Source organism: Petromyzon marinus, chromosome 51 (genome assembly GCF_048934315.1).
Source record: "Petromyzon marinus isolate PM22_M1 ecotype Great Lakes invasive population chromosome 51, UKy_Petmar_22M1.pri1.0, whole genome shotgun sequence".
Classification (NCBI taxonomy): domain Eukaryota; kingdom Metazoa; phylum Chordata; class Hyperoartia; order Petromyzontiformes; family Petromyzontidae; genus Petromyzon; species Petromyzon marinus.
In genome coordinates, this window is record NC_133717.1 from 2846085 (window position 1) to 2858607 (window position 12523).

At 43.2% G+C, this 12523-nt stretch overlaps 2 protein-coding genes and 1 long non-coding RNA gene across 4 annotated transcripts in view; all 3 read left to right on the top strand.

The window, feature by feature from the left end:
- LOC116953342 (cubilin-like) overlaps positions 1–12523 on the top strand; it is a 584401-nt gene that overhangs the window by 132562 nt on the left and 439316 nt on the right. The window lies entirely within an intron of this gene.
- Positions 1–12523, top strand: part of LOC116953360 (enteropeptidase-like) — a 106834-nt gene that overhangs the window by 89102 nt on the left and 5209 nt on the right. For both annotated transcript variants that reach the window (XM_076074903.1, XM_076074904.1), the window contains 2 exons: positions 6706–6878; positions 11609–11662. In XM_076074903.1, the coding sequence (XP_075931018.1) occupies positions 6706–6878; positions 11609–11662 (227 nt within the window). The remainder of the gene's footprint in view (positions 1–6705; positions 6879–11608; positions 11663–12523) is intronic.
- LOC142931226 (uncharacterized) overlaps positions 1–12523 on the top strand; it is a 256649-nt gene that overhangs the window by 71134 nt on the left and 172992 nt on the right. The window lies entirely within an intron of this gene.

Here is a 12523-nt window from a genome sequence, read left to right on the forward strand (position 1 = left end):
CTACATAAAAGAGGTCCCCGACTAAGCTGGGCGGTCCTCTCAGCCAATCAGAGCGCCTCCCCTATGTACTCCATCAGTCCATCCGGACCCTAATCCGCGCAGCCAATCGGGCACTTATCCGTGGCCTAACCCCCTCACTTCAAAGAGATCCACTTGGGTTGCTGCGTTGTCTTTTGGGCTCAAGCGCGCTCGTCCTACCCCCCACTATCTGGCTCAGCCCCCCCACGGTGCCGTAGTCCATTGTTTACACGCTTGCCCTGCCCCTTACTTGCACTGCCTTCCCTGCTGCCCGCTGTAAGCTCGGCTCCCTCCAAGGCTCCCCCTCCCTTCCCCTGTGTTGGTATGTTCTCACTGCGGTTGCTTAGTGGGCTTGCCGTGGCCATACAATTTAAAGTTAATTCACGGCTCCGCAGTGCCATTCGATCTGCCAATTCCCTGGCCCCGGGAAACCGTGGAGCACCCCCACGAGGGGGCTCTCGGGTGAAAACCCAGAGGCCAGTGACTCCCCCACGTGGTCCTACGTGGGGGTATTTGTGTGTGCTCGTGTGAGGGGTTGCGAGGGGGCAGCAGCGCCGGCAGAGCTGCTCCGTTGCTGTGGCATCACAAGTAACACACAATTTTACTAATATATTTTGATATTGATAATGTTTATTTTAAAAGGCCTGGTTCCTATAGAGTTACATACCGCATGTTCGCGAAATTGTGGAACTCTACAAGTTGCACAAAATTAATTCTACTCGATTCACCCTGACAGTTTTAGTTTGGCTCGATTCCCACCATTCAGAATGGGTAAAGCCCTAGCCTACGAACAACGGCAATAAACACTGCGCACTCCATTAACATCCAGGGGAGTTTGAAGCAGAATGGAGGCACGTGCGTTATCAGCAGCACGCTCGTTCCCTCGGTGGACACACTGGCCAATTGAGCTCCATCACATGGGTCGGCTGGGCATCGTGTTACATGCATATTTGGAGTATGCGTGTTCTCCCCATGCTCATGTAATTTTCCCAGGTCCTCCGGGTTTTCCTTCCACATTTAGAAACATGGGTTTAGAGTATAAAACTATCAACATTTTTTTTTTATTTTAACCCACGGAGTTATATAGCTCTTTTTCAGAAGCGACCGGGCCACAAATTATAACTCAACGAAGTGGCTTATCATGTGGAAATTGAGAGCAGCCAAATACTCTGAACACGTTGATTCTAAAATGTGGAGGGAAAAACTGGAGGACCCGGAGAAAAATCCACACGACCATGGCGAGAACATGCAAACTCTAGAAATACAGGTGTGAGGGTCGGGATCGAACCCACGACCTCCTGAATACCAGGCGAGGGAGTCAAAGGAAGTTAACATCTTGCCAAAGTGATGCCCCACTATTTGGAGCTTTCATGTGTGGCCAGGTCGTTTCTGAAAAAGAGCGATATAGCTCAGTGGGCCTTACTTGGTAAAATAAATTTTATTTAAGTTTAATGTGGGGAGTGATGGCACAGTGCTTCGTGCATCGCACTCTGAACCCTGCGACGTATTCATGATTCCTGGCAACAGCACAGGTGAGTGTGCTGAGATGGCCAGGAGAAGACGGTAGAGAAATGGGTTCTTGAATCTGTGTGGACATTTGAGTGTAATTTGCTCAAAGTGTTGCCTGTGGGCACTGGGGCGCCACAGTGGCGAGATGTGAACTACCTCACCTGGTATACAGAAGCACATGGGTTCGATCTAAACCCTGACGCCTGCTGTATATTTGGAGTTTGCACATTCTCCCTGTGGTCGCGTGGATTTTTCTCCACATACTCCTAGTTTTCCCTGCACATTTCGATTTAAAGCTTTCGTGACTGCAATGATTCATCTTCTTTGGTTCTTTCGGTAAAGTCACGTAGAATGAGAATAAAATAATAAATTGATAAAATAAAATAACAATAATATTCTCACGACGTTTCGGCCACAACACAAGCGGCCTTCATCAGGTGAAGGGGGCGAGACTGTCTGGTAGGACAGCGCTGGAGTGAGAGAGCCACGTTCAGATCACGGCTTTTAAGCTGTGTGAGAGGAACAAAGAGCCTTGACAAAGGGATTAGCATAAAATTTAGCATTGAAATGGCTGAATGATTAGCTTGTGACTGGTCACAGAAATAGCTATGTTAAAAGTTAAAGCACACATCCGCAGAGGCACCCATTGTTAAAAGGAATTAGCATAGAATTTAGCATTGAAATAGCTAAGTTAAGGCATACACATCCGCAGAGGCACCCCTTGACAATGGGATTAGCATAGAATTTAGCATTGAAATGGCTGAGTGACTCGCTTGTAACTGCTACAGAAATAGTTACGTTGAAGTCAGAGCATACACATTCACCGAGGCACTTAGTACAAATCAAACAGGAGAATTTAGCATTGAAATAACTAGGCGAATTTAGCATTGAAATAACTGGGTGATTTGCTAGTGACTGGTCACAGAAATGACTACACATCTGAGCTATTCACAGTACTATATAGTGAACCAATAAAAACTAAAATATAAATTACCTTCATGTTATCAATAAACTCTATATTCTCCAATCAGCTAAGCTACCAACCATAAGTCGTTATATATCACAATGCTATATGGCGAAAAAATGGGTGGATTCTTACCCTCAAATTTCCGTACCACGGATAGCTACGGGCCCCGTTGAGACGGACGAGTTCGTCCATGGTCGGAACAGAGGAGGGGGAGAGAGACAGCTGCGAAGCCCTAGTATACTCCATGTTGTAAACCATACCATTAACCGTGGTGTGAGAGGTATTAAGAGGCAATGCTGGCGAAAGAGCTGCGGTCTGAAGGTCATCGTAAAATTACAATTAATTAAGAACAGAAATGATTTAACACATCTTTCCAGTGGTTACTAAGCCTGAATCCATCTTCTCGGTTGAAATTGTCTCTGTGCTTGTATATGTGAATGGCCTCATGAACGAATCTCTCATGGTAGCCAGTTGGTTTGCAAAGAACCTCCGTCTTGGAGAAGTCAATGTCATGTGAGCCCACTGAATTGTAACAGTGATCTGCCACGGCAGAGGAGTTCGTCTTACCGTGTTTCAAGTCTGCTTTATGTTCGCGGATGCGGTCCGAGATATGTCTTTTTGTTTCTCCAATGTAGCTACTACCACAGAGGCACTTTAGTTTGTAAACGCCCGGGTACTGTATGTCTGGAAGAGCATCTTTTACAGATGGAACTAAATCACGGATTTTGTGTACTGTGTTGAATCGGACCTGGATCTTGTGTTTATTCAGGATTTTGGAGATCTTTTTAGTGACCCCTGCAATGTAGGGTAAGGTGATGGTTTTGAGTGGCTCCACAAGAGGATCCTTCTTCATGACTGGAGTGATGGCTTTGCGGATTGTGTAGTCGGAGTAGCCATTAGCCCTGAGAGCCTGGTGTACGTGCTTGAGTTCACTGGTAATGTGTTCCTGGTCGGAAATGCATTGGGCTCTATGGTATAGAGTCTTGATGAGGCAGTTCTTCTGGGATGGATGGTGGTGGGAATCCGGTTTCAAGTAAGCATCTGTATGGGTAGCTTTCCTGTAGACAGAGTGGCTCATTGAACCATCATGTCTCCTTTTAATTAAGACATCCAGAAAGGGTAGTTTGCCATCTTTTTCGACCTCCATGGTAAATCTGATGGCTGGGTGTATGGAATTGATGTGGTCGCGGAATTGGTCTAGAGCAGGCTGGCCATGTGGCCAGATGACAAAGGTGTCATCAACGTACCTCTTCCATAAGGTCGGGCGTAGAGTGGCAGTCTGGATGGCGTCAGTTTCAAATTTGACGCCATCCAGACTGCCATTCTACGCCCAACCTTATGGAAGAGGTACGTTGATGACACCTTTGTCATCTGGCCACATGGCCAGCCTGCTCTAGACCAATTCCGCGACCACATCAATTCCATACACCCAGCCATCAGATTTACCATGGAGGTCGAAAAAGATGGCAAACTACCCTTTCTGGATGTCTTAATTAAAAGGAGACATGATGGTTCAATGAGCCACTCTGTCTACAGGAAAGCTACCCATACAGATGCTTACTTGAAACCGGATTCCCACCACCATCCATCCCAGAAGAACTGCCTCATCAAGACTCTATACCATAGAGCCCAATGCATTTCCGACCAGGAACACATTACCAGTGAACTCAAGCACGTACACCAGGCTCTCAGGGCTAATGGCTACTCCGACTACACAATCCGCAAAGCCATCACTCCAGTCATGAAGAAGGATCCTCTTGTGGAGCCACTCAAAACCATCACCTTACCCTACATTGCAGGGGTCACTAAAAAGATCTCCAAAATCCTGAATAAACACAAGATCCAGGTCCGATTCAACACAGTACACAAAATCCGTGATTTAGTTCCATCTGTAAAAGATGCTCTTCCAGACATACAGTACCCGGGCGTTTACAAACTAAAGTGCCTCTGTGGTAGTAGCTACATTGGAGAAACCAAAAGACATATCTCGGACCGCATCCGCGAACATAAAGCAGACTTGAAACACGGTAAGACGAACTCCTCTGCCGTGGCAGATCACTGTTACAATTCAGTGGGCTCACATGACATTGACTTCTCCAAGACGGAGGTTCTTTGCAAACCAACTGGCTACCATGAGAGATTCGTTCATGAGGCCATTCACATATACAAGCACAGAGACAATTTCAACTGAGAAGATGGATTCAGGCTTAGTAACCACTGGAAAGATGTGTTAAATCATTTCTGTTCTTAATTAATTGTAATTTTACGATGACCTTCAGACCGCAGCTCTTTCGCCAGCATTGCCTCTTAATACCTCTCACACCACGGTTAATGGTATGGTTTACAACATGGAGTATACTAGGGCTTCGCAGCTGTCTCTCTCCCCCTCCTCTGTTCCGACCATGGACGAACTCGTCCGTCTGAACAGGGCCCGTAGCTATCCGTGGTACGGAAATTTGAGGGTAAGAATCCACCCATTTTTTCGCCATATAGCATTGTGATATATAACGACTTATGGTTGGTAGCTTAGCTGATTGGAGAATATAGAGTTTATTGATAACATGAAGGTAATTTATATTTTAGTTTTTATTGGTTCACTATATAGTACTGTGAATAGCTCAGATGTGTAGTCATTTCTGTGACCAGTCACTAGCAAATCACCCAGTTATTTCAATGCTAAATTCGCCTAGTTATTTCAATGCTAAATTCTCCTGTTTGATTTGTACTAAGTGCCTCGGTGAATGTGTATGCTCTGACTTCAACGTAACTATTTCTGTAGCAGTTACAAGCGAGTCACTCAGCCATTTCAATGCTAAATTCTATGCTAATCCCATTGTCAAGGGGTGCCTCTGCGGATGTGTATGCCTTAACTTAGCTATTTCAATGCTAAATTCTATGCTAATTCCTTTTAACAATGGGTGCCTCTGCGGATGTGTGCTTTAACTTTTAACATAGCTATTTCTGTGACCAGTCACAAGCTAATCATTCAGCCATTTCAATGCTAAATTTTATGCTAATCCCTTTGTCAAGGCTCTTTGTTCCTCTCACACAGCTTAAAAGCCGTGATCTGAACGTGGCTCTCTCACTCCAGCGCTGTCCTACCAGACAGTCTCGCCCCCTTCACCTGATGAAGGCCGCTTGTGTTGTGGCCGAAACGTCGTGAGAATATTATTGTGTTATTTTATTTTATCAATTTATTATTTTATTCTCATTCTACGTGACTTTACCGAAAGAACCAAAGAAGATTTCCCTGCACATTTAGAAACATGCGTTTAAGAGGATTTGGCTGCTATAAATTTCCACACAAGTCACTTCATTGGGCTATAATTTATGGCCAGGTTGCTCAGTAGGTGGTAAAAAAAATGTTTTAAATATTTTCTTCCCGCATGTGAAACAAGCTTCAAAACGAGTCTTAGAAGTAAGTGTGGCTTTCTCAGGAACACTTCCCGTTCTGCATTTCATCATGTTCCTCATCGTCTTCATAAGCAGCGGAACCAAAATTAGCATCAGGAACAGCAATATGGTTATCATCATAATATGCAACAGTATCACCCTTTAATCATCATCAGTACCCATTTATCATCAGAATCTAATTATCATCATCGACATCATAGTAATTATTATGTCATCATTTCCACCATCACCGTAAAAATGATGTTCACGTTCGATTATAATTTACATTGCGCTCGCAGTAGACACAAGTTAATTTCAACCTAAATTCCACCCACAGCGTTGAACATTCCCCTCCTACCGCTCATTTGAGCAAGGAACCACCACATCACTTTACACACACCCCTCGAAATCACCCCAAAGAAAATTACAAACATCCCCCCGTATAGCCTTAACAGACTGTTGGGGCAAGTGCTGTTAGCGAGCACCTATGAAGGCCAGCACAGCACAAGGGGGTGGATGGCCAACACCACACCTCGGCCACCTTTGTCTCCCCAGTGGCCATGTTTACAAATCGCACCAGGTACTCATTTGAGGCTGAGTCGACCTAGGAGAGGCCCAGGACCGGTTCAGCACGCTAACCACTACACTACTGATCCCCACACACATGGATGGGGAGCACTCCCACGTTGCTTCGAAACTTTTCTACAGGCCCAAAGTTACAGCACTCGACATTTTTATTATTATTATTATTAACCTTTCCTGACCAAACAAAACCCACTGTTTACACGGTTTGTCTCTTACCTCTCACCCCAATAAAGGCTACCGGGGAGCGAGCTGTGTGGCAACAGCTCCCTGACCGTGTACGACGGCGGCGCCCAGCAGCGGGGACATTCGCTGGGCAGATTCTGCGGCCAAGCTCTGCCGCCGGGCGTGCGCTCCCTCTCCAACAACGTGACGCTCGTGTTTCAAGTCTCGGACAACTTCATGCAAGGTACCCTTGTTTTGTACGCGTTTGTGTACGTGCATACGTACGCACGCTGCACTTCTTTCGCAGCCGGCCATTGCTGATGGGAGGCGCCGGGTCAAAGGAGAGTTTGCAGGAACGTTTGCTGCGTGTTGACGGCAGACGCTCACTTTGTTTAGAGGGCAAACTCGGACTCCAGACCAGGGTTGTCACGTAAACAGAACATGCCAATTCGTCACTAGTACAGCACACCGGTGTGTTGGAGAGCCAAGCCACAACATTTACAATCCGAGTACGACGTTTCGCTAGTAATCACAACTAGCTTCATCAGGCGACAGCCAGATTTGTTTAGAAGTCCACCTGTTTCGTTCCTTATATAGAGGCGAAGATGTGGTGACGACACTTTTGCTTTTGCGCAAAGTTGGGGGGAGGGATTAATGAGCAAACGTACATCATGCATGCGCATCATGCGAGCCCTCTCATCTTGTCCTTCCTGTCCATTGCGTGTATTAAAATAGCTGTACCAACAGTAATCCCTATTGAATTATGGTGCCCTGTATAGGCATGCATTTAAATAATGTATTAATTGATTATTCTCTTCCACACAGCACTAAGGCGGTAGCTATCCGAAAAGTTAATGTTCCTTTTTATTTATTTCAATTTCTATAGATTCTTAAATTAGTCTTGGCCAGTAGTAGCCAGAACTTCAATATTATAAAAAAAAATCAATTGAGTGTCCTTGTTGGCACGCGTGTTCTGCTACTGCTGACAGTTGTATTTGGGATTATTTAATATTTCTCTGAAAGAACAGAGTATTTAATGTCTCTGAAAGAACAGATAAATGTTAAATACTCTCAAATACAACTGTCAGCAGTAGCAGAATGTGTGCCAACAAGACACTCAATTTACTTGACAATGTTGAAGTTCTGTGCAAAACCAGCTACTACTGGCCAAGACTAATTAGAGAATCTATCGAAATTGAAAGAAATGAAAATAATTTTAACTGTTCGGATAGCTACCGCCTTAGTGCTGCGTGGAATGGAATCATCAAATAAGACATTATTTAAATGCATGCCTATAAAGGGCACCATACTTTAATAGGGATTATCGTTGATACAGCTATTTTAATACTCACAATGAACAGGAAGGACAAGATGAAAGAGCTCGCATAATGCACATGCATAATTTAAGTTGACTCATCAATCCCCTCCCACTTTGCACAAGAGCGCAGAAGTGTGGTCACCACATCCACGCTTCTATATAAGGAACGAAACAGGTGGACTTCTCCACAAATCTGTCTGTCGCCTGATGTAGCTAGTTGTAATTGCTGGTGAAATGTCGTACTCAGATTGTAAATGTTGTGGCTTGGCTCTTCAACACACCGGTGTGCTGGACGAGTGACGATTTGACATGTTCTGTTTTCATGACAACCCTTACTAGTTGGCTGTGTTGGGTGGTGGCGGGTTTTAACGACACATTAATATATATATCTAATATCTATATATCTAACCCAAAAGACCTCTTATGGATGATATTGGTCGCGAAAGCCTACGTGTTCATCTCGGTTATAACTGTTTTAAGTTTTTGTACTGTACGTGATATTGTTGCTGCTTGCTAAGACATCTGACTCGCTTATAGCTATGTTACATTTTGTACTGTACACAATTCATAAAAAAACGGTTTTTGGGTTAGATCGCGTTATTTATAAATGTGTCGTAACCCTCCACCACCCGACACGGCCAATCAGCAAAAAAGTATCACGTTGACAAAAGACAAATAATTCACTACTTTAGCCGACCGGTGTGTTGAAGAGTGAATCCACAACATTTACAGTTTGAGTACGACGTTTCGCTGGTAATTACATCCAGCATCATCGGGCAATTCGCCAGAATGGTAAAGCCCTCGCTTGCTCCCGGTCTTAAATAGAGCAGCAGGGTGACGTCATCATTTAACTCATTTCAGGTGCAGTGATTTGAGGCAGAGGGGGGGTATTGTAATTATGTAATCGATTGGTAATCAGTCAATGGTTATGATTAGTAATGAGTTGTAGATTAGTAATTAGTTGTAATGTGTGTTATTGTCATTATATGCTACGTTAGTAATCCGTTAATTAGTATGTGTTTCCCCTATAAGGAATTGTAATATGTATTATTTAATAATACGCTTCCAAGCCGCACTAAGCCTGTAGCTGTCAGAGCGATTAAAGTTATTTCTATTCCTCTCAATTTAAATGGATTCTCTAATTAGTCTTTGCCAGTAATAATTAGTTTTACACAACACTTCAACGTTATCAAAATCAATTGAGTGTCCTTGTTGACAAGCATGTTCTGCCACTGCCGACAGTTGTGTTTGAGATAATTTAATATTTCTTTTATGTTCTTTTAGTCTTATGCTGATGTTACATCCCGTCTATCCAATATAGCATCTGCTGCATAAACAATTAATCCGATATACACCTTCTGTTGATAATTTAGGTAATGCGTCTTTAGTACAAGATACTAGTTTTTGAATTGTGTGTACTGGACCAAATCTTACTGTAATGTTTTGCTTTTGCAAAACACGGGCTAATTTGTCAGTTACTTCTGAGATATATGGAATTTTTATTGTTTTAACAATCTAATCGCTTTCAGCAGTATTGCTTTGCGATCGTGATTTGGCATTCATTGCTCTGTTAATTTGAGCATTATTGTAGCCATTCTGTCGTAGTGCTTCTTTAACGTGTTTGATCTCTCTCACTAGACTTTCACCATCATGTGACACTGTTTTAGCCCGATGTATGAGTGTCTTGATAAGAGAGGATTTCTGAGCTGGATGATGATGCAAATCTGCATTCAGATAGGCATCAGTGTGCGCTTGCTTTCTGTAAATTCTGTGTGTTATTTTACCGTTTAGGCCATGTCCAAGCAAAATATCTAGGAACGGGAGTGTGTTATTCACCTCCATTTCCATGGTGAACTGGATGGCCAGGTTTTGTGCATTGAGATGATTTAGAAAATCATTAAGTGTATCTTTACCATGTGGCCAGACAACCAAAGTGTCATCCACATATCTAAACCAAAAAGATGGTTTTAATGTGCTCGAGGCAAGTGCTCTTATTTCAAAGTTTTCCATGTACAAATTTGCTATAGCAGGGGATAAAGGAGAGCCCGTTGCTGCTCCTTCCTTTTGTTTAAATAAATCCCCTCTCCATAAGAAGTAAGTGTTATTTAAACAATGGTCAGCAAGTTTCGGAATATCTTTTGGTAAACCTATATTCTTTACTAGTGTATCAAGTAATTTAAGCGATTCGTTCACTGGAACCTTAGTGGCTAGAGAAATCACATCAAAACTTACCATAATATCATTAGGATTAAGTTTAATATCTTTAATCACTTCTAGATTTAAAGCTTTCGTGACGGCAAGGATCCATACTCTTTGGTTCTATTGGGTAGAGTCACGTAGGTAAAAAATGAAATAACAAAAATCACGACGTTTCGGCCACAACACAAGCGGCCTTCATCAGGTGAAGGGACGAGACTGTCTGGAGGACAGCGCTGGAGTGAAAAAAGCCACGCTCAGATCACGAACTTTAAGCTGTGTGAGAAGAAACAAAGCGCCTTGACAAAGGAAATAGCATATAATTTAGCATATATGCTAAATTATATGTTAAATTATATGTAATTGATAACCTCTACGGGGAGGGCTTTCACCTATCTGTTAGAGCTTTTAACAGCTCCAGCGCTGTCCTCGAGACAGCCTGATCCCTTCACCTGATGAAGACCGCTTGTGTTGTGGCCGAAACGTCGTGATTTTTGTTGTTTTATTTTTTACCTACGTGACTTTACCGAATAGAACCAAAGAGTATGGATCCTTGCAGTCACTAAAGCTTTAAATCTAGAATAGACATGAGGTTGCCAAAATAATTGAGAATAGCAAAGTTCCAAAAGTAAATATTAGCTCTAACGAGGCAAAAGCCTTAAGAGAGCTGCGTGTAAATAAGGATATCCAAATCCTGGCAGCTGATAAAGGCCGCACTACTGTAGTGATGTCACGAGCCGATTATGATAATAAAATTATAAATTTACTAGAGGAAAGTACCTACATTAAAATTAAACGAGATCCAACTAATACTTTAGAACGTAAGACTACTGCAATGATTGCAAATTCATTAATCCCTAAGAATGAGCAATACCAAATTAAGCCAAGGGCCTCAAAACCACCTAGACTGTATGGGCTACCAAAGATTCATAAAATCGGCATCCCATTACGACCCATAGTCAGTACAATTGGCTCTGCCACATATAAATTAGCAAAATATATAACTAAACAAATACAGCCCTACATCGGTAGGACATCTTCATTCATAAGAAATTCAGAACATCTTGTGAATGTGATTAAAGATATTAAACTTAATCCTAATGATATTCTGGTAAGTTTTGTTGTGATTTCTCTATTCACTAAGGTTCCAGTGAACGAATCGCTTACATTACTTGATACTGGATGTAATTACCAGCGAAACGGCGTACTCAAACTGTAAATGTTGTGGATTCAATCTTCAACACACCGGTGGGCTAAAGTAGTGAACTAATTGTCTTTTGTCAACGTGACACTTTTTTGCTGATTGGCCATGTCGGGTGGTGTAGGGTTACGACACATTTATAAATAACGCGATCTAACCCAAAAACCTTTATTATGAATAATATTGGTCGCGAAAGCCTACGTGTTAAACTGACTGTACACAATATTCACGTAAAATGTTTTCTCATTTCCTGTTTCAGAATATGGCTTCAGTTTGGAGTTCTACAAAGTTGACCCACTACCAGCCAGCAGAGGTATTGATTCATTCCTAATTTTATCGGTTTATAAACTGACCATCCTTTGGTTCATGCGCTTCTTGTACAAATTCCGTGAGTAATACAAAAATGGGTAAATTACAAATGTACGACAGTAATTGTAAGTACGAAATGTCATTTAATTAACTACTTTTTTTTGCAAAATATAGTGCCTAGTGTAAAACTGTAAGCAAAATCGTTGTGCATTAGAGACATCTTCATCTAGCAATGAATATACCATGGTTGATAAATTTTCAAATGATAGATGAACCTATGAAGATGGCAAACAATGATGATGACGTTCTCTTGTCTGACACTGGTGAGACTAGACCCTAAAGAAGGCTGTCTCTGGTACGGCTATTTTAGTACAAATGTAGCTGTGCATTGTTACGCGCAACATGTGTACTTATCTGCGTAGCAGTATTGTATGGGTCACGTACACTCACCTCTAGTGGCGCCCTCAGTCTGTAGGGGGCACAGAACAGCCAAGGGGGCTGTTGAGTGACAGGTGTACGACCCACGACTACAATAACCGTTAACCAGGGGTGAGGGGGCTAGAGCCCACTGAGGGAGGGAGCTGGGGGTGCCAACGGTCGGACCCAGACCCTCTCCAGAGAGGGCGGTTGGGAGAGAGGAGTATAAAAAGGGCAGCTCTCCCAGCGTTAGTCAGTCCGCACTCACCTCAAGACCCGAAGACATCTGGATAGTGCCCTGGGACTTCCGACACCCGGCCCTTGTCAGGGCCAGGTCCGAATGGCCCAGTGGCGGCACCCGTTACCCTGGCAAGGTCGGGTGAGCATAGCCTCCCCTAGGTCCCTTAGCGGAGGAATTCCCGATAGCAGAGTTTAGTGTGAGGGCACA